The sequence below is a fragment of the Ctenopharyngodon idella genome, chromosome 1 (genome assembly GCF_019924925.1).
Source record: "Ctenopharyngodon idella isolate HZGC_01 chromosome 1, HZGC01, whole genome shotgun sequence".
Classification (NCBI taxonomy): Eukaryota; Metazoa; Chordata; class Actinopteri; order Cypriniformes; family Xenocyprididae; genus Ctenopharyngodon; species Ctenopharyngodon idella.
In genome coordinates, this window is record NC_067220.1 from 3,116,630 (window position 1) to 3,143,685 (window position 27,056).

At 38.5% G+C, this 27,056-nt stretch overlaps 2 protein-coding genes across 20 annotated transcripts in view; both read left to right on the top strand.

Moving 5' to 3' along the window:
• Positions 1 to 27,056, top strand: part of LOC127508133 (zinc finger protein OZF-like) — a 99,294-nt gene that overhangs the window by 47,485 nt on the left and 24,753 nt on the right. For 3 of the 19 annotated variants that reach the window (XM_051885879.1, XM_051885871.1, XM_051885887.1), the window contains exons 2-4: positions 16,172 to 16,339; positions 16,522 to 16,882; positions 20,203 to 25,394. In XM_051885879.1, coding sequence (XP_051741839.1) covers positions 16,172 to 16,339; positions 16,522 to 16,882; positions 20,203 to 21,446 — 1,773 coding nt within the window. In that variant the 3' untranslated portion in view covers positions 21,447 to 25,394. Of the gene's footprint in view, positions 1 to 5,668; positions 5,747 to 9,900; positions 9,971 to 10,381; positions 10,550 to 10,720; positions 11,493 to 11,794; positions 15,343 to 16,171; positions 16,340 to 16,521; positions 16,883 to 20,202; positions 25,395 to 25,861; positions 25,938 to 27,056 lie in introns of those variants that run through there. The other 16 variants (XM_051885952.1, XM_051885924.1, XM_051885917.1 and 13 more) reach the window with 13 other exon arrangements.
• Positions 4,658 to 9,631, top strand: LOC127511394 (zinc finger protein 883-like). The gene is made up of 4 exons (XM_051892203.1): positions 4,658 to 4,675; positions 6,190 to 6,357; positions 6,540 to 6,873; positions 7,158 to 9,631. The coding sequence occupies exons 1-4, from the start codon at positions 4,658 to 4,660 to the stop codon at positions 8,318 to 8,320; spliced, it is 1,683 nt and encodes a 560-aa protein (XP_051748163.1). The 3' UTR covers positions 8,321 to 9,631.

Genomic DNA, 27,056 nt, shown 5'->3' on the forward strand with positions numbered 1-27,056 from the left:
TTCTCTTCATTAACTTCACTTATGCTGTATATATTTACAAATAGAGAGAGAGATTTATGGGTCAGCTGAGGCTTCAAGTTAAAACGTAAACAGCTAGACAACAAACTTCCCTATTTGTTGTACTTTCTGAAGTGCTTTAGAGATTAAACAGGCCTTACACGTAACATATTCAGATTCACAGCGGACAACACCACAAACAATGAATGTTTGCACAATTTAACATGCCATAAATGGATTCTTTTCTATTAAGTCAAAGTCTAAAAACAAGAAACACATTCTTCACTTCAACTACAAAACCTTTTTAGGCAGAAAACACAAAAGAAGAATAAGCCAGGTAATCACAGTTAATGTAGCAATTATTTCTGCTCACTCTTGCAAACTCAAATCTTTTATGGTGAAAACTAAATGTGTTTGAGCCCTTCTAATGTGAACCTGAAACATGCAGTGTTTAAATAGATCAGTATCTGTTTCGCTTCTGTTTCTGATCTCAGTGTGTTCATATAAAACTCATGAGGAATAATGAATAATCCTTCAGAGATCGATGATGTTACTGTTCCAGAGTCCAGACCGTAAATTCATTAAAAGTCTTTGGGATGTGCTGGAGGAGACTTTACAGAGTGTTCACCTCTTGCTTTGTCAATACAAGATCTTGATCAAAAACTGATGCACCTCTTGTGATGTCCATCAAGAAATGCATAAATGGTCAGAGATCTTGTAATGACAATGCAAGAGTCAAGTATTTGCATATTTAAAACCAAACAGCGACTTTTCTTTTTTGGCCGGGCAGTGTATATACTGTATGTACACACACACAGCAAAATCCCCAGAGTTAAAACAACTCTGCTCAGAGTACATATGGTCCCTCTCTATATAGTGTTAAAGGGGACCTATTATGCCCCCTTTTACAAGATGTAAAATAAGTCTCTGATGTCCCCAGAGTGTGTATGTGAAGTTTTAGCTCAAAATACCCCAAAGATAACTTTTTATAGCATGTTAAAATTTGGGGTTGAGCAAAAACGCGCCGTTTCAATGTGTGCCCTTTAAATGCAAATGAGCTGCTGCGCTCGGCCTAAGAGGGCGGAGCTTCAAGAGCTGATTCTCCGGTGTCAGTCAGGACGCGCTATAATGTCAGAAACTGCGAATATATGCTGCATGGAGATAGAACAGGTATAGTTTAGTTCAACTACGGTTATAACTTATATTGTCTTCTTGTTTTTATCCACTATATTAGTACAAGCCGATGAGTTTTATAATGTTTATTGTACTTTACACAAAATATGAAGCATCTGTTTTCACTCTAGAAATCTCTGTAAGAGCTTAATAAAACACAGTGCAAATGTGCATTAAAATATTATCCATAAACTCTCTCTCTCTCCCTTGCATTATCATCAACATACACAGCCAAGTACACAGAAACACTCATTACAACTAACAGTAAACAAATATATAAAGACTTTATGCCTTTTTGGGTGGTGCTTAATAAAATGGTAAACTTTATATCTGTAAATCTCCGATGAACTGTAATAAAGTGCTCTCACCTTCATTACTGCCGTATCCAGTATCACTCTGGAGGCTGTAAGCTGGATCTCGAACAGTTTACTGATCTATCCTTGAGTAACACATTTTTAGCACAACCTCTGTTTTGTATTGTGCCTTTGTATTGACATTCGTTCACAAAGCAGTCCAGTGTGAAATGATTTGCGCAGACATAAACGAATTTCGGTTGAGTTTCGGGAGTAAATGGAGAGAGCTATGTGGATTAATCCATCCAGCTACAGAACACCTAAAATGCTTGGGAGACATTCTCTTCAGTGCAGTAATGGCGGACTGTGTACAACTCGCTGTGAACTCGCACAGGTTCTATGTTAAAACGGCAGTGTCTGTCAACATTCGTGGGCGGGGCCTGTGGCTAATGTGACATCACACTGCCAGGGATCTGGAAACGGCTTGCTCTGACAGCTAGGTCCCCTTTAAAGTAACACTGAAGCAGAGTTAAAGTTAATGAAATAATAAAGAGATTAATTTAGTGATGATTGAGCATTAGTGATGAACACCTGCTGTTAACAAGCAGAATCACTGAAGAGAAACACAAGAACTACAACTGACTTCCAGCCACAGCCTTAGATGAACTCAACTGAAGATAAAAGACATTAAATCTCTTAAGATTTGAATTAACAACTCCACAAACAGCATATTATCTCATTAACTTTAACTCTGCTTCAGTGTTATTTTAACTCTATGTAGAGAGGAACCATATGTTCTCTGAGTTTATTTAACTCTGGGGTTTTTGCTGTGCACATAGAGAGAGACTGATGGGTCAGCTGAGTTTTGTTTCCTGAGCTCAGCAACCTCTGTGAACAACTAGAATGTAAACTTTCAGTTTTGTTGTATACTTTCTGAGGCAAAAAAGAGGAAACGGTCCACAGCTGATCAGCTCAGAACTGATAACAGTCATCGTAATGATGAATTACGTTATATAAAACAGACCAGACACTTGCATAATTCATCACATCGTATTTCTAAAGTGATTCTTATCTATTTAGTCAAAGTCTAAAAATGTCAAGCACGTTCTTCACTTCAACTACAAAGCCTTTTTAGGCAGAGAACACAGAAGAACAATAATCAAGGTAATTACAGTTATTTTCGTTCACTCTTGCAAACTCAAAACCTCTATTATACAGCAAAAACCCCAGTGTTAAATTCACTTTCATCAGAGTTTATTTGAGTTAAAATGTTAAAATAAGAGTGTTAAATGAACACCAAAGCAGTGTTAAAGTTAATGAGATAATTAAGTGATTAATTGATGCGATGATTGAATAGCAAAATACCTGATGTTAACACGCAGAATCACCAAAGGATAAAATAACAATTTTTAAATCAGTGTTTGCTTTAGTTGAGCTCTTGACCCTTGACTTTTTAACATTAGATTTTGTTTGGCTGCTGTAACTGAGTTATAACAGCCAGACAAACAAAGAGAAAAGATGATCAGGTGGTGTTGGTCATGTTTGAACATAGTCATCATTTGACCTGAATCACTGAACTCATGTAGAGCCGTTTGAGCCGTTCTAACGTGAAGCTGAAACATGCAGCGTTTAAATAGATCAGCGTCTGTTTTGCTTCTGTTTCTGATCTCAGTGTGTTCATATAAAACTCATGAGGATGAATAATCCCCCAGTGATTAATGATATTACTCTTCACATAAGCACAAGCACACAAACAAAAATACATACATAAAACCAATATGATATGTGGTTTGGAAACACTGCAGCTTTTTTCCACACGGTGTTCAACGTCTATTGTAGCTGCTGTGGTTTTGTCTGCATATGAGCAACTTTCCTTTCAGTTTCCTGCTTCACACGCTGTTGCTGTTGTTTATTGAAGCTCTTTTGGTGTGTGACATTTAGTGATTCAGTGATCCCGTGGAATGTGTTTATAAACCATATGAATGACTCTTTGATCTCTGAAAGCATTTGCCCGACACCTTCACTTCCTCTCTTCGGTCTGCTTGAGGGGAAACAGTAACTGTGGCAACACACAGTTGACTGATCATGTGACAAGTGCCAACGATGCAACCGAGAACTGCATAATCACTGCTTTACAGTGTGAAACATTCTATCAGCTAGAATGTTACAAAGAATTGCTTAGCAACACTCAAACAATTCTAAACTGTTTTTTTTTGCCTCATTAAATATTCATGAGCTGTAACTGTACCTGTGTTTAGTTTCAGTTCCTGAGGATTAAAAAAACAACATGTGAAACTGACGCACTGCAGTAATTAAAGCACCTCGCAGGAGTATCAATCCACAGAAACCAGTTGATTTTTAATGCCTCTCTAAGTTTACTATGTGATTATCAGTTGGAAACCACAGTCACTCCACCTATCCTCTCTTTAGGAAAAGCTCCGGAATCCTACTGTTGGTCACTTCCTGCTCGGAGCCATTGAAAAAGAAGCATATAATAGTTCCACTTCCTCTCATGGCCTCCAACATAAAAATGGGCTCCTACTTTAATTCATCAAAGATTCTCTAAATTGATTAAAAAAAAAAAAAAAAAAAATAGTGAGAGTAAAGATATTTATAATGTTACAAAAAGATTCTATTTCAAATAAATGCTGTTCTTTTGAACTTTCTGTTCATCAAAAAATCCTGAAAAGTAAAATTCTTTTAGCTGCAAGATTTGGGTTAGTATTATTAGATTTATATATAGGCTACATCAATAAAATTATTAAGAGTGTCTTAGTTTAGGTGACAATAGACTAATGCAGTAAATATTTAAGTTACTAAAAGCTTTGTCATATAAAAGCTAAAAGGCACGGAGAGAATAAAAGTTAAACAAGCGGCCCACGCGCTGTTATTCCTGTGTCTTTATTTCTTTTAGAGAACTGAGTGGGCGGGACTTGAGATGAGCAGATGGTTCCTTTCCAGCAGTTGAACAGATGACATGCGTCTCTCTGTTTGTGTGTCTTTGTAAGAGGGGGAAAATCAGATAATCAATGCAAGGCCTTCAATGTTTTCATGGTGTGCAGTAAACAAATAAATGCACTTATCAGCAGAAAGCTCTGCCAATATCATTTCTGAGGGGGCGGGGCTTGTGATTCAGTGGGCAGAGACACTCACATAAGAGGAGACAAGCAACAGAGAAAGAAATATATGTTGACATGGCCTTTGGACAGGAAGTGACCAGACATTACTGTTATTACTGTGACCCAGCGGAAACATTATGAGGCAAATACTTTAGGTCATTTCTCATGTGTCAGTCAAAATCTCCAAACTGAATAGCTGTTGCTTCTGTCCAAAGTGTAGATTCTTTTATTTCTGTGTTTTAATCTTTTTGGATCCAGCTGAGCTTTATATCTAACTACCATACAATCCAACACAGCTAGCATCATGTTCAGCTGGTTGTGTTGGATTTTTACGGCTGTTAATATATCACCATCAAGTGGTGGTCATATGCGAACACATGTACTCCATGATAACGATATTAGTAAAATCACTCTGAGGATGATAAAACATAATAAGCTCAAATTCACAGATTGATATCTCACTGATGACATTTCACATTAATATTGCTGTATTTTTTTTTTTTTAAGATGTAGGCCTATGATAAGCTACACTGGAAGATGTTGTAATTTTTGTAAGTGAATAACACAGAAAGCAGTGTTCACTAAGAAAAAAACATGTAAGATAATGAAAGGCTATTTCAAATTAATCTCAACACTACATTTACCCTTCTAGCATATTAAAAAAAAAATGCTGATTATTGAGAATACAGTAGCCTACCAGCAAACAAAATTAACGTAATGGTGCCATATTTTCTATTTGTTTAATTTTTTTTTTGGAAACCTAATAACCAGGGTTTGTGAAAACATACAAAAGAAAAATCAATTTTTTTTCCTTCGCTGCGCGCCTCTGATATCTGCACGCGCTTTCTCCTGTCTTCTTCAGAAAGCCGCGCGAACTCGCGAAATTCAAAAATTAACGGTCATTTTGATTTACCGGCTGACTGACTAACATTCGTTTATCGATGACTTTATTACGTGAAAGTATATACATCTCTTGGCAACGCCACTACCATACAATGCTATTTTAATAAGAGAAATTCGGTTTGGTGATATTCAATCATGCGCACCTTCCTTTCTTCTCTTCTAACTCCATCGCTCGTACTGTAGGAGGCGCTATGACATTCTTTAGTCTACCGGTCCGGTAAAACCACTGAAGAAAGAAAGAAAGAAGACTGGAGCAAGACGGTAATATGTTTTACATTATTTGTTTTAGCTGTTTATGTAGTTGTTTTTTCTGTCTGTGATTTAATTATCTTAAATTAAACTTTTCCTCGCCTACTCGCCTTATAAAAAATAACCGTGGTTTTACTACAGTAACCATAACAAATGTCCTATAGCTTTACTACAGTGACCATAATTTAACCATGATATTTGTAGTTAACAATAGTTAGTATATTAACAGAATGGTTAATTTTTTTAATGCTAGATGCTTTTAGAAATCTGACTTTCATGTAATATCTGAATTTAGTAATATTTGTATTATAATATTCTTGCTCTGTGCTGGCTCAATATTGAAACTAAATGTAAACACTCCTAAAAACATTTCCATCTGAAATACATATTTCTAAATATTCTCCAAAATAAGGTGTTATTTTCTTTAGTTCTGCTCATGAAGTGTTTGTGTTCAGATGTTGACCATGAAAGCACAGATGGATGTGATCTGCTGTAAATCAGTAGGAACTGATCTGTCCATGCTGGATATTGAGGATTTCATCAGTGAAATCTGTCAGCTGAAGAAAGAGGTGGCGTCACTGGAGGCAAAGCTGAGAGAAAGAGGAGACAAACCCAACAGAGAGGTTTGAGCGGCTCGTTTCATCCTTCAGCTCAATCAAACCAAAGTTTTGTTAGCTTCTCACTTCTTATGCACATCTTAAATTAAACCAACAGTATCTAATCTAATCACCAATATAACCACTAGAGATAACTGCTGAGTAATGAGGCTAATATCAACAGGTTGTTGTTTATTTGTGTTTGTCAGGATCTGGAGAAGGTTTCAGTGTGTGTGACTGACGGGACAGAAGCTCAGGATTCAGTCTGGAGATCCAGAGACACACAGGACTCAGAGCTCAGCCTCACTTTACTGTGTTATACTGACGCTCAGGATCATGGATCCGCTGATCAAACCTCTGACTGTAACGCTGGAGAACAGCAGATGCTGCAGACGCCGCTGAAGATGTGCTCCGTCAAACTGGTGGACTGCAGGAACCTGATAGAGAGCAGAGGAGAAAAAACCACAGCAGAGGAACAACAACAGAGCCATGAGGAGGAGGAGGAGGAGGAAGATGATGACGATGATGACTTTGTTCCTTCAGGTATGTTTCTTTGTTTTATGACCAGATATCTTGAATTAACAGACTTATTATTCAATTGTAAAAACATTATGTATGTGCTGATGACCTACATTCATGTGAAGCAGCATCTATTGTGAATTTTGCCAGTTTGAGACACTGAGAACGACATATCGTGAGCTGCACGCCTGTAAAATATCACAGTGCCGCACATCAGGCTTTGTATTTATGTACAACACAGCCTTTACAGTTTGATAACAGCACTTAACCATATCACAATTTCAGTTTTATTTTGATTGATCGTTCAGCTGTAGAAGATGACAACACTGGTTCATCTTCTGATGGAGAAACTGCCTCTACATCCAAAGAGCGACAGACAGGGACCGACTGTGGAAAAACATTCAGCAAACAGGAAAATTTAGCAAGACATGAGAGAAAAAACAAAAAACAGAAAACCTTCACGTGTAAGATATGCGACATCAGCTTTTCTAGCTTAGAAGAGAGAAAACTTCATTCAACAGAGCACAGCATAAAGAAGGAGTTTCGCTGCGAACAGTGCGGGAAGGATTTTTTCACCACTCTTTATAATATGAGAGCTCATATAAACACACACAATGAAAAGACTTTACAATGCAACGTGTGTAACAAGTATTTCCGAACCAAACAACATCTTTCAATGCATAAGAGAGTCCACACAGGAGAAAAGCCGTACCAGTGCCCTCACTGCGAGAAAAGCTTTGGCCGGGGATCCTATCTGAAGAGCCATCTACTCATACACACCAATGAGAGGCCGTACCAGTGCATTAAATGTGGGAAAACCTTTACAAACTCAACTTCTCTCAAGTCACACCAAAAAATACACTCTGATTTCAAACCGTACCAGTGCCCTCACTGCGAGAAGAGCTTCAACCAGGGATCCCATCTGAAGAACCATCTACTCATACACACCAACGAGAGGCCGCACCAGTGCAGTGAATGTGGGAAAAACTTTATAAACTCAGCTTCTCTGAAGTCACACCAAAAAATACACTCTGATTTCAAACCGTATCAGTGTTCACACTGTGAGAAACGTTTCCATCATTCGACTCACCGGAAAACCCATGAAAGGATTCACACCGGAGAGAAACCGTACCTGTGCTCCTACTGCGGGAAGAGCTTTGCTAGTCCATATTCTTTTAAAGTTCATCTGAGAGTTCACACTGGAGAAAGACCGTATCACTGTAGTGATTGTGGGAAGAGTTTTTATAAGCTAAGTGACTTAAAAATACACCAGAGAACTCATACGGGAGAAAAACCTTTTAAATGCTCACATTGTAACAGGACATTCACTCGATCAAGTGACCTGAAGATCCATAAGCGATGGCATACAGGAGAGAAACCTTACCGCTGCTCCATCTGCGGTGAGAGTTTCTCTTTTAAATGGGCATTTCAGAGTCACCAGAAGAAACACACTGACCCAGAAACATCATAGCTTCATCATGTAATTATTTTTTTTGTGTAAAAAAAAAAAAAAAACATCCTTTGTTGTTACTGGAATGTTATTTTATGGTTGTAAAAAACCTAAAACTACATTGTGTCTAGAACAGGGGTGCCCAAATCTGCTCCCGGAGGGCCATTTTTGAACTATATTAGTGGAGTAGTGTAGGTAATAGGGAATGAGGGTATAGGGGCGATTTCACACACAGCAAAGGTCTTTATTCTCACTAGAAACTTCCAGGTAAGCGTGTTGGAGCTAAACTGTGCAGGATGTTGGCTCTCCAGGAGCAGGATTGGACACCCCTGCTCTAGAACATCATTTACTGTGTAAAAATTAATCCTCTGGATGAAAATCTGTATTTCTTTGTGACAACTTTAAATTCCCTGTAATGTGCAAATCAGTGTCTGATATTGGATTAAAGTGTGTTTATTGGGTATTTAATCACATTAACAAAATGACAAGGCCTAATTCTTTTAGCAGTTATTTAATACTTACTGATAAACATGATGACATGAAATGAGGCTTATTTCCCTCAGTCACTTTGTTACACAAAGCTGAAATAATCCAGACATGAATATCCAATAATACACTACAGGTACAGTAATATGTTCTATCACTATGTCAGTTTTTGGGATTGACAATGCACTTACTTACAGGTGTGAATCTTGAATAGTCTCTTTCACAATTGACTTACAGTAGCGCCTCGAGAACTGTCTGTATGAGCAAGCAACGGGAGTCAAGTTTGTACTTGCCAGTAACCGACAGTGACCAAAGTAATATCTCAGCATACTATAAAGCAGTGTAATGCAATTAATAATACAAGTTTTTCATGTTACCTCTTTGTTTGTCTCAGGGAGTGTGTGTGTTAGTAGCCGGCCTGCTTCATTTCTTCATGTTCACGTTCTGCTGGAGGGGGTGCAGTAAAAACAGCAATAACTGTAATATTGTGAAATATTTTCCCATTTTAAATCACTGTTTTCTATTTGAGTCTATATTCAAATGTATTTTTTTCAGTGAGTCAAAGCTGTATTGTGATTGGCTGTTACTCCAGTCTTCAGTGTCACACGACCCTTTAGAAATCATTGTAATATGCTGATTTGCTGCTCAAGAAATCTTTTATTAATATTGCAGTTGAAAATGTTTGAAAGTGTGCTCTTTAATGAAGTGTGGAAAGATACAGTGTTTTTTTTTTTTTTTTTTGAGTGTCTGTAATGTTTGGGACATTACTGTAATTTTTGGTAAATGCATCATTGCTTGAAAAAGTATTCATTTCGTTAAAAAACAAACAAACAAACAAAAACCTTACTCTGCCTCTGCACGCTCTTTCTATTGTCTTCCACAGAAAGCCGCGAACTCGAGTAATTCAAAAAATAACGGTCATTTCGATTTACCGGCTGACTGACTAACATGCGTTTATCGATGTTTTATTTAATAATTACGTAAAGATATGACATTATATCCGTCTCTTGGTAACGCAATTGAAATACAATGGTATTTTTTAATAAGAGAAATTAGGTGTGGTGAAGCTACCAGCCGGACCTTCTTCTCTTCTAACGCCATTACTCGTACTGTAGGAGGCGCTGTGATATTCTGTAGTCTACCGGTAAAACCACTGAAGAAAGAAGAAAGAAGAGAGCACTGACGGTGAGTGTTTAATCTGGTTAATATTATTTATATATTTTAGCTGTTTATGTGCTTGTAGTTGTTCTTTTTCTGTCTTTGTTTTAATGATCTTAAATTAATCTTTTCCTCCCCTGCTTGCCTTATGAAAAATAACTATGGTTTTGCTACAATAACCATAACAAATGGTATATAGTTTCACTACAGTGTGTTTTAACCCTGATATTTGTAGTAAACAATAGTATACTAGCACAGTGCTTAATTTGCAATGCTAGATAATTTTAAAGTTCTTACTGTTTGAGGAGAAATAAATAGAAATCTGAAAATATGTTTAATATCTGAATATATGCATGTGATATCATATATTATAAGATTTGATAACATTCATTCTCTGTGGTGGCTCCATATCGAATCCGAACATGTGTTTGTGTTCAGATGTTGAACATGAAAGCGCAGATGGATGTGATCTGCTGTAAATCAGTAGGAACTGATCTGTCCATGCTGGATATTGAGGATTTCATCAGTGAAATCTGTCAGCTGAAGAAAGAGGTGGCGTCACTGGAGGCAAAGCTGAGAGAAAGAGGAGACAAACCCAACAGAGAGGTTTGAGCGGCTCGTTTCATCCTTCAGCTCAATCAAACCAAAGTTTTGTTAGCTTCTCACTTCTTATGCACATCTCAAATTAAACCAGCAGCAAAATATGCTTAAAAAATCTCCAATGTAATGAGTAATGAGGCTAATATCAACAGGTTGTTGTTTATTTGTGTTTGTCAGGATCTGGAGAAGGTTTCAGTGTGTGTGACTGACGGGACAGAAGCTCAGGATTCAGTCTGGAGATCCAGAGACACACAGGACTCAGAGCTCAGCCTCACTTTACTGTGTTATACTGACGCTCAGGATCATGGATCCGCTGATCAAACCTCTGACTGTAACGCTGGAGAACAGCAGATGCTGCAGACGCCGCTGAAGATGTGCTCCGTCAAACTGGTGGACTGCAGGAACCTGATAGAGAGCAGAGGAGAAAAAACCACAGCAGAGGAACAACAACAGAGACATGAGGATGGGGAGGATGAACGGAATGATGATGAAGATGGGAATGATGATGAGAATGATGGGACAGAAGCTCAGGATTCAGTCTGGAGATCCAGAGACACACAGGACTCAGAGCTAAACCTCAGTTTTCTCTCTTATACTGACGCTCAGGATCATGGATCCGCTGATCAAACCTCTGACTGTAACGCTGGAGAACAGCAGATGCTGCAGACGCCGCTGAAGATGTGCTCCGTCAAACTGGTGGACTGCAGGAACCTGATAGAGAGCAGAGGAGAAAAAACCACAGCAGAGGAACAACAACAGAGCCATAAGGAGGAAGATGATGAAGATCAGAATGATGATGATCAGATTAAGGATGAGGATGAAGATCAAAATGATGTTGATGATGATGATGATCAGATTAAGGATGATGATCAGAATGATGATGTTGATGATGATCAGATTAAGGATGAGGATGAAGATCAAAATGATGATGATGAGTTTGTTCTTTCAGGTATGTTTCTTCCTTTTATGACCAGATATGCTGAATTAATAGAATTATTGTTCTAAATTCATGTTTTCAGCAGCATTTGTTGTAAATTCTGCCAATTTGAGACACTGAGAACGACAAATCATAAGCTGCACGCCTGTAAAACATCACCATGCCGCACTTCAGACTTTGTATTTATTTAATTCACAGCCTTTACAGTTTGATAACAGAACTATATCCTAATTTCAATTTTATTTTGACTGATCGTTCAGCTCTAGACGTTATAGAAAAAGTTCGATATTTTATGCCCATTTTGTTCCTTTCAGATGACAACGCTGGTTCATCTTCTGATGGAGAAACCGCCTCTACATCCAAAGAGCGACGGACAAGGAAGAGTTTCTCCTGTAGAAAAACATTCAGCAAACAGGAAAATTTAGTGAGGCATGAGAGAAAAAACACAGAACAGAAAGAGCACAAGAAGAAAACGTTTCGTTGTAGTCAGTGTGGGGAGAATTTTAATTCCTCTTCTAGTCTCAACCGTCATAAGAAGACACACAATAGCGGAAAACCTTTCCAATGCAGTGAGTGCAACAAATATTTCCGCACCAAAGGATATCTTTCATGTCATAAGAGATACCACAGGGAGAAAAAGCTGCACCAGTGCCCTCATTGTGAGAAGAGCTTCAACAAGGGATCCTATCTGAAGAGCCATCTACTCATACACACCAATGACGGGCCATACCAGTGCCCTCACTGCGAGAAGTGCTTCAATTTCGGATCAGCTCTGAAGAACCATCTGCTCATGCATACCAATGAGAGGCCGTATCAGTGCAGTGAATGTGGGAACACCTTTAAGGACTCAGCTTCTCTGAAGTCACACCAAAAAATACACTCTGATTTCAAACCGTATCAGTGTTCACACTGTGAGAAACGTTTCCATCATTCGACTCACCGGAAAACCCATGAGAGGATTCACACCGGAGAGAAACCGTACCTGTGCTCCTACTGCGGGAAGAGCTTTGCTAGTCCATATTCTTTCAAAGTTCATCTGAGAGTTCACACTGGAGAAAGACCGTATCACTGTAGTGATTGTGGGAAGGGTTTTTATAAGCTAAGTGACTTAAAAATACATCAGAGGACTCATACAGGGGAAAAACCTTTTAAATGCTCAAATTGTGACAGGACATTCACTCGATCAAGTGACCTGAAGATCCATACGCGATGGCACACAGGAGAGAAACCTTACCGCTGCTCCATCTGCGGTGAGAGTTTCTCTTTTAAATGGGCATTTCAGAGTCACCAGAAGAAACATGCTGATCCAGAATCATCATAGCTTCATCATGTAATTATTTTTAGGTTGTGTAAAAAAAAAAAAAAAAAAAAAAAAACACCCTTCAGTGTTACAGGAATTATATTTTATGGTTATAAAAAAACCTGAAACTAGATTGTGTCTAGAACAGGGGTGCTCCTGCAGAGTTTAGCTCCAACCATGATTAAACACACCTGAACCAGTGTATCAAGAGCTTTGCGGCTATAGAATACCCATAATGCATTGTGAGGGTCGCACTGAAACAATTGCTGTGTCTATCCAGAAGATGGCGCCCGCCTATCCATTTTCCAAACCACTGCTCCAATGTGGCTACACTGTAATATACAGGCATAAATTCCTTTGTAATTGATTATTAAATTGTTTAATTAAGGTTCATACATAGTTTCCATGACATGAGTTCAAGATAAATTGTATTGATTACTACTGGAGCTGCCAGTTTGCTAAGTTTCAAATGACTAGTAAACAGCAAGCTCAAACTATGCAAAAGCAGATGTGTCCATTTTCATTCACTCCTTTAAGTGAACTATATTAGTGGAGTAGTGTAGGTAATAGGGAATGAGGGTATAGGGAGCAATTTCAGACACAGCAAGAGTTTTCATTCTCACTAGAAACTTCCAGGTAAGCGTGTTGGAGCTAAACTGTGCAGGACGTTGACCCTCCAGGAGCAGGATTGGACACCCCTGCTCTAGAACATCATTTACTGTGTAGAAATTAATCCTCTGAATGAAAATCTGTATTTCTTTGTGACAACTTTAAACTCACTGTAATGTGCAGATCTGCATATTGGATTAAAGTGTGTTTATGAGGTATTTGATCACACTGATGGAATGACAAGGCCTAATTCTTTTAGCGGTTATTTAATACTTACTGAAAAACATAATGGCGTGAAATGAGGCTTCTTTCCCTCAGTCACTTTGATACACAAAACTGAAATGATCCAGACATGGATATGTTCTAAGGTCACACCGTCAGTTTTTGGGATCGACAATTGCATTTGCTTACAGGTGTGAATCTACTTTCATGTGTGAGTCTAATCAGCTTACAGTAGCGCCTCAAATGCTGTCTGTACGAACAAGCAATGGGAGTCAAGTCCGTATTTATTTACAAGTAACCATATAGCGACAGTGACAAAAGTAATATCTCAGCATACAATAATGCAGTGTAATGCAATAAAAAAATGCAAGTTTAACATGTTAACACTCTCCATTTGTCTCAGGGAGCGTGTGCGTTAGTGGCCGGCCTACTTCACTTCTCCATGTCTGTGTTCTGCTGGAGGGGACTTGGGTAAAGTTGTTTTTATATTCGCACATTCGGAATTCCGCGTTTAAGAACGTTCTAATAATGTGCAATAAAGTTAATGTTTGCAAATTCTGAACAACGACATTTACCAACGATTGTAACCCTACAACATTTTTCACAATCGATCAAAATGGGCAAGTATTACTTTAATGGCATACTTACTTGCGAACGTCCACTGAATGTCCATTGTAGTGTACAAAGTTATTGTAGCCTATGCGGAAGTCCGAATGTGCGAATATAAAACCAAATTTACCCAAGTCTGGAGGGGGTGCAGTAAAAACAGCAATTATTATGAAATATTATTCCAATTTAAATTAAGTTTTCTAATTGAATCAATATTCAAATGTATTTTTTTTCAGCGAGTCAAAGCTGTATTCTGATTGGCTCTTCAGTCTCACATGACCCAGAAATCATATGCTGCTGATTTGCTGCTCAAGAAATCATTCTTATTAATATCGCAGTTGAAAATGCTTGTGCTTCTTAATTAGTGGGTTTTTTTTATTTTTTATTTATATTCACAGATCAACAGAAAGAGTGAAGAAGTATTTATTTCAAATAGATTCTGGACCATGTATCTTTATGCGCGCCTCTGCACGCGCTTTCTCCTGTCTTTCATAGAAACCCGCGAAATCGCGTAGTTCAAAAATTAACGGTCATTTTGATTTACCGGCTGACTGACTGACATTCGTTTATCAATCGTCCTTATGATTACGTAAAGATATGATATCCATCTTTTATTGGCAACGCCACTGAAATAAAATGGTATAATAAGAGAAATTAGGTTTAGTGAAGCCTACTCCACGTACTGTAGAAGGCGCTGTGACGTTAGTTAGTCCCCCGGTAGAACCACTGAAGAAAGACGAAATATTAGCATATTGCCCGCCCACTTACTGCGCGTGCAGACACCAGGGAAAACTTGAATTCCCTCAAACGCTGCAGCTGATTCCTGTGGATACGGATAGCATCATGTCGAGAAGACGCTGTGCTCTACGGTGTGATAGTAAAGCCACGTTTTTTTCACTGCCCAAGGACGAGCATGTGAAGAATCAGTGGTTAAAGTTAATCTTTACAGCGATACCACAAAAGTATAGCCCGAACCTTGTGCTGTGTTCCCGTCATTTTACTGACGACTGCTTCCTCAACTTAAATGCGTTCAACGAGGGATTCGCAAGCCGGTTGTTATTGAAGGATGGGTCAGTACCCAGTTTATGTGGACCAGCTTCTTCCTCCTCCGAATCACAACCTGTAAGTATGATTGTTGCTGTTATGTTCTCTGTAGTATGCACAATACGTATTTAGTTGTGTGTATGTTGTGTACGCTCTGCGCAGCTTGTAGGTCTCCGGCTAACCAGCTAACATATGTGTTCGCTCGCAATTGTCTAGAAATGTCAAATGTTTGTCGTTGTTATTACTTTGAGTTAGGATAAATAATAGAGCAATACGTTGGTGTACAACAGTGCTTTATCAATACGTTTCTGCGTTGGGCTAACGCATATACCATGACTGTTTGGGTGTTTATCACCGAGCTGTGGGCTAGGTTCGCTAACATAAACATAAAACAGCTGAATGGGTCGCAAGGGAGTGGTTTGGAAAAATTAATCGTTGAGCGAATAAGGTAAAATAAATGTATATTATAAAACAATGAAAGTGTATTTTCCTTTTAAATGCCATAATAAGGGGCACTTTAAATGAAGCTCGCCTAACGAAAACAACGATTTTACTAGAGTAGCCAACAAATGTCCACGTGTACTACAGTTACCATGTTTTAACCATGATATCTGTTAAACAATAGTTTCTATACTAACACGCTTGTTAATTTTCAGTGTTGGATGCTTTTAAAGTTTTCACAGTTTTGGGAGAAATTAGTAGAAATCTGACACTATCTGAATATGAGTTATACATAATAATGTCATATAATATTTGATAATATTGCTGCTCTGTGTTGGATCAGTATTGAAACTAGTCAAAGCTCCTAAACACATTTACATCTGAAATACATGTTTCTGTGTATTCTCTAAAATAAGATGTTATTTTCTTTAATCTTCAGTTCTGCTCATGATGTGTTTGTGTTCAGATGTTGAGCATGAAAGCGCAGATGGATGTGATCTGCTGTAAATCAGTAGGAACTGATCTGTCCATGCTGGATATTGAGGATTTCATCAGTGAAATCTGTCAGCTGAAGAAAGAGGTGGCGTCACTGGAGGCAAAGCTGAGAGAAAGAGGAGACAAACCCAACAGAGAGGTTTGAGCGGCTCATTTCATCCTTCAGCTCAATCAAACCAAAGTTTTGTTAGCTTCTCACTTCTTATGCACATCTCAAATTAAACCAACAGTATCTAATCTAATCAACAATATAACCGCTAGAGATAACTGCTGAGTAATGAGGCTAATATCAACAGGTTGTTGTTTATTTGTGTTTGTCAGGATCTGGAGAAGGTTTCAGTGTGTGTGACTGACGGGACAGAAGCTCAGGATTCAGTCTGGAGATCCAGAGACACACAGGACTCCGAGCTCAGCCTCACTTTACTGTGTTATACTGACGCTCAGGATCATGGATCTGCTGATCAAACCTCTGACTGTAACGCTGGAGAACAGCAGATGCTGCAGACGCCGCTGAAGATGTGCTCCGTCAAACTGGTGGACTGCAGGAACCTGATAGAGAGCAGAGGAGAAAAAACCACAGCAGAGGAACAACAACAGAGACATGAGGAGGAGGAGGATGAATATCAGAATAATGATGATGATGTTGATGATGAAGATCATAATGATGTCTTTGTTCCTTTAGGTATGTTTCTTCCTTTTATGACCAGAGATGCCAAATTAACAGATTTACTATTATTTAATTATAAAGATAGATGTATGTTCTGATCTAAATTCATTTGTGAATTCTTTCAATTTGAGACACTGAGTGAGCTACGTACGAGTAGAATATCTCTGTGATATCTAAGACCTATCACAGTTTCAATTTTATTTTAACTGATCCAGGGCTCCAGACTGACCAAATGGTCACATTTTGCAACCTTTTTTTCCTGCCAGTGTGACTTAATTTTGTCACGCGGACCGTTTTTTCAGCTCAGAATAGATGATGCAGCGTGAGCTCAGAACAGTTTCACTTGCAGGCTGATTTTGATCATGCCACACAGATTCTACCGCTGATCTATAAATGACTCGTGGTTGCTCATGGCGTCATAAAAGTGAAGCCACCGCGCCACCATATTGGTATTTAATCACATTCTATTGATAGGAAATCATCTGATTTTATTGAGAAAACATTACGTAACAAGTCAGCATTTTTATATATGAAGTCTCCTTGTACATTCTTACAATGCAAACATCCTGAACATTAAATTGGTTATTTGTTTAAAGTCAGGATTTTCCCTATTCTTTATTGTAGTAGTGAATATCAGATTGGCTGTCAAAATGTTTCTTCTGAAATCTCAATACCGCATACAACTTAATTCGCCAAGTAGAGTTATTCACTGTGATTATGTAATTGTTGTTATATAAAATTGTTTTTACGGAAAGTGCAAATTGCCCACCTTGTTTGCAGAGGCTATTTACACTAACTCCCACTGATGTCTGGTTGAGCCAGACAAAATTATGGAATATGGCAGGTAATCATAAGATGGCCACTCGAACACTTCCGGTGACTTTGCCGCCCGCTGACAGTTTAGAACGCAATGAGCAATCCAGTCATTTATATGGATCAGTGGTTACTACACAGCGCTGGGACATCCAGTGAGACAGTATTTGAATTCGCCACAGTATTAATAACATTGCTGCAAGAATAATTCAGAGCAGAATTCTCTGTTAGTGCTGACAAAAATGAAGAGAAACATTGTGCCATAAACAAACAAGTTTTGGAAGACTTTTCACCAATCACCAACCAAATCACCAACATTCACCATGGATTTAATGTAGTAATGCTACATGTAACCATGGTATTGTGGCAGAAATAGTCAAATGTTTATTCATTTCAGGTTTTGTACAAAGTTGAGAGTGAAATTCAAGCACTTTTCAAGGACTTTCAAGTGCTTCACACTTTTTTCCAGCACTTCAAAGCTGTAAATATTATCCAATTTAAATGTTATTTTTAATGTGATGACCAAAATCATTATTTGTTCATCTATCAAAGATTGTTCACATTTGTGAAACTAAAAAGTTTCAAGATAGAAAACTGAATACATGGCAGAGTTGCATCTCAACTCAGTTCATTAAAGCTCTGTGCTTTACTGTCATGTGCATATCCAATAAATAAACATGTAATATTATTAACTGCACATATTCATACAAAACAATAGTAATTTTATGATTAAATTACTTTTTTTAGCCTTATTCGGACAGGACTGGTTTTCCCGGGGGACATTAGAGAAATTTGTGTTTTACAAGCTCTGTTCAGATGATAATTGCTTCTCACATGGACGTCTGTAAAAATACATTTGCACAGCTCAAACAAAGCTTTCAGCTGTGCTGCCATTCTGTATTAAAGAAGAATAGGATACAGGAGAAGAAAGTTCAACACAAATTCTAAGATTGCATTTCACTGTTTTTATTCATTTTGTGGAATACTAAATGTTTTCGTGCAAGTGAGAGGAGTAAATGCATGTTCATATTTAGTCTAGAACTACAATAACCATCATGTTCACACAGCATACACAACATCTCAATATGGAGACAGGAAAGCTGTCAGTCAATAAATGTGAAAAAGTAACTTAGATATTTTTTTGTAAATTGAAAAATTAATCCGTTACTTTACAAGTTAATTGGAAAAGTAATCTGATTACGTACCTCAAGTTACTTGTAATGCGTTACCCCCAACACTGGTCCTGACAGATCGCTGTAGCACCTCAGTTCAAGCAGCTCATGAACCGATCATCTCTTCATACTAGTTCATTTATAGCATCAAATAAACATGAATGAACATCAGAAGGAATGTTGTTTCAGCTGTGGAAAGACATCGGTCAGTACACACCATTTCTCAAGTTTCCACGCACCGTCGCCAATCTAACTCCCCTGCCTGGTTTGTCGGGCATAACGGTGGATTCTGCATTATGATTGGTTAGATTGCCTGTCAGTCAAATCCTGGTGAAGGGTCAATTATTGTACGGTGTTCCACAGTGGTCAAAAAGGATTCAAAAACTGAAATTTTGAATTGGTGTCCTCTTGTAAACTCAGATGTGGATTCGGACAGCAATTACATTACCACATGACCTTGAAGTTTTTTCAAAAAACATGTTGGGAGAAAAATACTGACATTCTGGTTTCAGAAGGTGATTAAAATCACACGTTAGTCCCTGTAATTGTTGAAAATACCTTGCGTCCCTATGAGAAACTATTACCATCCAAATAGGGCTACGGATGTATTTTGCAATTTTAATCCTGTCCGAATCTGGCATTTTTACAGAGGTTGTGTGGAGAAAAAAAAAAAAAAAATCACACATGGCAGAGCAAAGTACCTACTGTTTTTCGGCAAACTCAACAGTCCTCTGAAAAAATTTAATCCTATCCGAATGTGAATGTCTGTGATATTCGGTTATATTATTATACTAACACTTCTCCCTGTGTGTTTTTTGACCTACCTGACCTTCCGTTTGCACACCAGTCTTTGGCATGCTTTCATTTAATTTCAATATGGAAGGTATCCGACGAAAAAATAGTTATTCAAATTAATAAATAGAGCCAAATCATGGTAAATGCGATGACTACCCATTTTAATATCAGTGTAATAATATCAGGTAAGAGTAAGATACTTGTCTAGATTTCTCTGCACACTTACATGGGTTTATTATAAACTGCCATTTCTATAAACTCGTAAAGTGTACTTATATAGGGGTTTCATAATAAATTAAAATTATATCAATAATTATTAAATTAAAAGACATACATCTAGAAAACACACACTGTAATAAACATGGAGAGGTTAGGCCCTTCCTGTCCATTGAGTGATAAGGATTGTAACTCAAACTTCATTTAGAAAACTAGTCCTGTCCGAATAGGGTTTAAGAATAACCCTCCAAATGTTAGTCTGAAACTCTGCTGATCAAAATTCAGGTATAGAATTTACAGTAAAAGTTTGATATTTTATGCCCATTTTGTTCCTTTCAGATGACAACACTGGTTCATCTTCTGATGGAGAAACTGCGTCTACATCCAAACAGCGACAGACGAGGAAAAGATTCTCCTGTGGAAAAACATTAAGCAAACAGGAAAATTTAGTGAGACATGAGAGAAAACGCACAGAACAGAAAGACTTCACCTGCAAGATATGCGACCTCAGCTTTTCTACCTTAGAAGAGAGAAGACTTCATTCAAAAGAGCACACCGTGAAGAAGGAGTTTCACTGCAAACAGTGCGGGAAGGATTTTTTCACCACTCCTTATAATATGAGAGCTCATATAAACACACACAGTGAAAAGACTTTACACTGCAACGTGTGTAACAAATATTTCCGCACCAACCAACATCTTTCAAGTCATAAGCGAGTCCACACGGGTGAAAAGCCGTACAAGTGCCCTCATTGCGAGAAAAGCTTCAGCCAGGGATCCCATCTGAAGAGCCATGTACTCATACACACCAATGAGAGGGCGTACCAGTGCCCTCACTGTGAGAAGTGCTTCAACCAGGGATCCCATCTGAAGAGTCATCTACTCATACACACCAATGAGAGGCCGTACCAGTGCCCTCACTGTGAGAAGAGCTTCAACCAGGGATCCAATCTGAAGAACCATCTACTCGTACACACCAGTGAGAGCCCGTACCAGTGCCCTCATTGTGAGAAGAGCTTTAAACAGGGATCCCATCTGAAGACCCATTTACTCGTGCACACCAATGAGATGCCATACCAGTGCAGTGAATGTGAGAAAACCTTTACAAACCCAACTTCTCTAAAGTTACACCAAAAAAGACACACTGATGATAAACCATATAAGTGTTCACACTGTGAGAAACGTTTCCATCATTCAACTCACCGGAAAATCCATGAGAGGATTCACACCGGAGAGAAACCGTATCTGTGCTCCTACTGTGGGAAGAGCTTTGCTAGTCCATTTTATTTCAAAGTTCATCAGAGAGTTCACACTGGAGAAAGACCGTATCACTGTAGCGATTGTCAGAGGGGTTTTATGAATGCCAGTGACTTAAAAACACACCAGAGAACTCATACTGGAGAAAAACCTTTTAAATGCTCACATTGCGACAAGGCTTTTGCCCGTTCAAGTGCCATGAAGGTCCATGAGCGAATGCATACAGGAGAGAAACCTTACCGCTGCTCCATCTGCGGTGAGAGATTCACTTTTAAATGGGGTCTTCAGAGTCACCAGAAGAAACACGCTGACCCAGAATCATCATAGCTTCATCATGTAATGATTTTTAGGTTGTGTAAAAAAACACCTAACAGTGTCACAGGAACTTCTTAAATTATGGTTGTAAAACTAGAATGTGTCCAGAACAGGGGTGCTCAAACCTGCTCTTGAAGGGCCACTGTTCTGCAGTGTTTAGCTCCACCTCATAAGTAAAACCCTACTTCTCTCGTTTAGCCACCAGAATTTCAGGGGCCTGCTTCCTTTTGCTTTGCTGCATGTCTCCAAAGTCCCTTTCAAGGGAAGTCTGTTCACTCTGGCCATATTTTCAATGCCTCCGGGCAGCTATTTCGGCCATCCGAGACCAAGTTCCCCTATTTGAATGGGGGAATCCTGAAATCTCAAAACTGCTTGGCAAACTCACAATTAAATAACATATTTCAAATCATCAACAAATTCTGACATGAACTGTCCCATAAATGCTGTTTCTTATGTTCAAACAGCGTTAAAAAAGCTTACTTTTCAGGCTAGACAAGCTAATGCGCATGTGCAGTCCTAAGCGCGAGTCTCCGGTTTCTGTGGGAACCGGAACTTCTAACTGCAGCTGCAGTGACGCAATGACACTATCAATCAGCCATTGGCTCTTTTACTTAGAAAGTGGGACCTATTCCGCCATATTGCTCATTGCAGTTTCTCCCATTCATAACTAATAGGAGTGAACTGTTTTTCTATATCTATAGTCTTTGATGTCTCAGCCTTGCCCCCTTTTCTTCCTCCAAGGCAACCCTCTTGCTTCCCGCAGCACTACTGGATTGCTGGTAACCATGCTCCTCGGACCTCCTCCTGCCTTCCATTATACTGCATTGACATCTGGCCATGTCTGTTGCTCCTGCAGGTTTAATGTTTTGGCACAGCCTTTTATCCACCGTACCATATTTTGGATCATCCCTTCTGAACATTTCACAGTCTGAATTGCATTGAATGTGGGGAAATGATGACTCTACCAAAGGACCCTGGAATACGGACAGGGCACTCTTCACAATCTTGATTAATGCTGGGTACTTTGATGATTCAAAGACATGGGCCCACCAATCCAACATGTCATCCCCCTTCTCTGAAAGAGACCAAGCAGGGATCCATATTGTACCTCACAATTTAAAGGTGTACATCACTCCTTGTTGCTGTGAGATGTTGCAGCATGGTGGTCGGCTTCCTGAGGTGGATCCCAGCCTGTGAGTGACCTCAGAGTGGGATCGAGGGCAGACAGTGATAAGACTGAACTCTCTAAAGGCAGCTTCTGCTGCAGGTAAAGGCCAGTGGTTACCAGGGGCGTAGCCATCTTTTCAAAAGTGAGGGGGGCAGAATGTCAAGTGTTATACCAGTCTTTTTTCTTGCCTTTTTAATCTTTATAGACTGCTCAAGCTTCTTGCAGCCTCTGTTGAAGAGACAGGGGAAACAATGATCAACCTCATAAGTGTTTCCACTTGGTCAAAGAGTTGGCATCATATTCTGAAGAGTCCCTGCAGCCTCAGTAGTTGACTGATAATTACACTTGGACTTAAACATTGCTAATTGCACTCTCAGTAAAGCCCAGAGCAATTTTGGATGTTGTTCCAACAGACCACCATCAAACTCTCCTGTCAACAATATCCTTTTCAAGAGTACCGTAAACAGACCCTCTTGTTCAAATCTTTTTTGAAACTGCATATTGACAACATCCAGGACCATGAAAAATTCTGTTCTGAAGGTGTCCGCATTGGAAATGGGTACATGTGCTAAACCCCGACCAGACAGGCGTTTCAGAGGCTTTTGAGCATGGGGCATTTCAACTGGAGACAGATTTAAGGAGTTAGACATTTATGTTGCTTTGTTGTAAACTCTTTGGAATATATCCTCTGTCCTCTTTTTTTGCAATTGTGTCCTTCACACAGTTGACCGCTGCTAGCATTCCATCTACTGTCTGAGAGCGGCTCTAAAGAGAAGCACACCCCCGCTCTTCTGTTGCTTCTAAGGCAAGTGAAAGCCCAAGCAAAACATTGCTTTTTTTGAAATCTATCAAACACACAATTTGCCCGGCAAGCTGACTCAAAATGACAACATGCCATTTCCTCCATAGCAAGTAACATTAGCTAATACTGGTTTAGGACAGCACGAATGGCACAGGTGTGCACTGTCCACCTTTTAGGACACAAAGGTCTCATGGCTTTGACAGATCCACTCTGACTTTGAAATATCTTGGGAAAACTGAATTCATTTTCACAGATTGGGCAAGCAACACTCCCACTTCATAAACCCACTGCAAAGAGTTACGGATAACAGGAGATGCTGAACAAGCATGCTGTGTAATTAAATTCACACAGTGCAGACCATAGTGGACATAAAATGCAAGTGGCTGACTCTCTTTGATGATGGCCTGTGCCCCTGAGTACTTTACTGCCATGTTCGCAGCACCATCATAAGCCTTCCCTCTCAACCCAGTGGTGGATAAGTTAAGATGTAGAAATACATCCTTCAGAACCTTTGGCAGGTTCTCTCCTGTTGTCACAGACACTTCATACAGGCCAACAAATTCCTCGTGGACCATTAGATCATGATCAACATATCTTAGATGGATTTCTGACAATTATAATCAGTTTTGAGAGAACCATTTGCTTGGGAGCCTTTGTTGGCATAATTGATGTCCTTCATGCAGAGTGTATACCTGGAATGACCTTCCTTGTCTACCTTTTAATAAAGTGAGACAGGGAGAAAGTGTGTGTCTCCTCATTGATGTCTGTAGTGGTCTCTAATCTTAACCATGCCCAGCTCCAACTACACTTGCATCCTGTATTCACCTGCTTCACTTGCAATACGTCTTGCTTTTCAAATTCTTTAAATCTAAAAATGACACGAGGCAACACAAAACATTACATTTAAAAACACTATGCTAAAGCAGCAGTCCTTCCACCGCACTCAGTGTCCGAAATCACACATTCGTTTTCAATCACCCTCTTTAAGTGAACTATATTAGTGGAGTAATGTAGGGAATAGTGAATGAGGGTACAGGGGGTGATTTCACACAGCAAAGGTCTTTATTCTCACTAGAAACTTCCAGGCAAGCATGTTGGAGCTAAACTGTGCAGGATGTTGGCTCTTCAGGAGCAGGATTGGACACCTCCTGCTCTAGAACATCATTTACTTTGTAGAAATAAATCCTCTGGATGAAAATCTGTATTTCTTTGTGACAACTTTAAATCCCCTGTAATGTGCAGATCAGTGTCTGATATTGGATTAAAGAGTGTGTTTATGGGGTATTTGATCAGAATGAAGAGGCCTAATTCTTTTAGCAGTTATTTAATACTGATAATCATGATTGCATGAAATGAGCCTTATTTCTCTCAGTCACTTTGATACACAAAGCTGAAATGATCCAGACATGAATATCCAATAATACACTACAGGTACAGTAACATGTTCTAAGGTAACACTGTCAGTTTTTGGGATTGACAATTGCATTTACTTACTGGTGAATCTACTTAAATGAGTGAGTCTCATTCATCCCATTACAGTAGCGCCTTAAGTACTGTCTGTATGAATGTGCAATGGGAGTCAAGTCCTTATTTACTTGTAACCATAGCGACGTGACCAAAGTAATATCTCGGCATACAAATAAAGCTGTGTATTGCAATTAAAAATGCAAATTTATCGTGTTACCTCCACTTGTATCAGGGAGTGTGTGTTTGTGGCCAGCCTGCTTCATTTCTCCATGTCTGTATTCTGCTGGATGGGGTGCAGTAAAAACAATAATGTTGTGAAATATTATAATTTAAAATAACAGTTTTCTATTGAATCTGTATTCAAATGTTTTTTTGTTTTGTTTTTTTTTCAGTAGAGTCAAGGCTGCATTGTGATTGGCTATAGTTAGTTTTCAGAGTTGCTACCCTTCAGATAACATTCTACATTGATTTGCTGCTTAAGAAATCCTCTCACAGTTGAAAAGTCTTGTGCTGCTTTATGAAATGTGGAAACTGACATACAGGGTTTTAAGGATTTTTTTAAGCTTCTGGAACATTATTGTAATTTTTGATCAATTTCCTTGCTGAAAAAGTATTCATTTTAAGCATTAGGCCGGCTGTGTGAAAAGCATTAAAAATTTGTAATTTTTTTAAAATCACTTTTAAAATTATTTTCTTTCATATATCTTCATTTACGGCAGCCTCTGAAATCAGCACGCGCTTTCTTTTGCCTGTCTTCCTCAGAAAGCCGCGAACTCGCGTAATTCAAAATTTAACGGTCATTCCTTTTACCGGCTGACTGACTATTATTCGTTTATTGATGTCTTTCATTCATAATTATGTAAAGATGTGATCGTATATCCATCTCTTGGCAACGCCATTGAAATACGATAGTATTTTTAATAATAGAGAATTTAGGTTTGGTGAAGCTCTCCTAACCAGCCGGACCTTCTTTTCTTCAAACTCCATGACTCGTACTATAGGAGGCGCTGTGACATTCTTTAGTCTACCGGTAAAACCACTAAAGAAAGACTGGAGCCCTCAGACGGTGAGTGTTTAATTTGTTTAACATTATTTATGCGTTTTAGCTGTTTGTGTGCTTTTGTGTTGTTACTTTTCTGTCTCTGTTTTTCAATGAATTTAATAAAGCTTTTCCTCGGCTGCTCGCCTTATGAAAAGGAGTATAGTAACCGACGCTGATTGCCATTAACTGTAGTTTTACTACAAACACAATGTTTAAACTCTGGTTCGTGCGGTAAAATCATGGTTAATTTGTGGTTACCATGGTTTAACTATAACCACGGTGTTTTGGTTTTATTTGTAGTAAAACCATGCTTAATTTTCCTAAGGGGCAACTGTAACAAATGTCTTATTATTTTACTACAGTAACCATATTTTAACCATGATATTTGTAGTAAAAAAAAAAAAAAAAGTTACTGTACTAACTCAAAGGTTAATTTACAAAGCTAGACACTAGACACAAGTTTTCACAGTTTCGAGAGAAATGAGTTGAAATCTGTCAATTTCATGTTTATTATGTAATATATATTATAACATTTGATAATATTCCCACTCTGTGCTGGCTCAATATTGAAACTACACTCCTACGCACATTTACATCTGAAATAAATATTTCTGGATATTCTCAGAAATAAAATGTTATTTTCTTTTAAGGGGACATTGGATGAAATTTTAAACCTTGTCTGTGTTCGGCTGTAAAGGTTCATAGGCGTCCTTGCACCGAATCCCAACCTCAGGGGAAACAAAAGCAAAATGGCTTGATTTTATATTTCAAGAAAATTGCCCAGAACAAGTGGGCAAAAACTCTTTTCTTTAATTCTGGTGTGTGTTTCTTTTGATTTATGCTAGCCAGTGTTAATTTTGATTTAGTTTTAGTCATAGTCTTTTAACTAAAATGCCATTTAGTTTTAGTCATATTTTAGTCATCTGAATTGTTTGTCTAGTTTTAATTGACTAAATATAAAATTTTAGATTTCGTTAAAATTTAGTTACATTGTAAGTGCATTAATTAAGAATTTCTCTAAAATTTTTTGGAAATTATATACTCCTGGAGAAAACATCTAATAACCTGTTAGTATGAATGATATTAAATTTTGAACATCCAGTACAGACACTTTTCATAATAAAACCACTTCTAAAGAACATG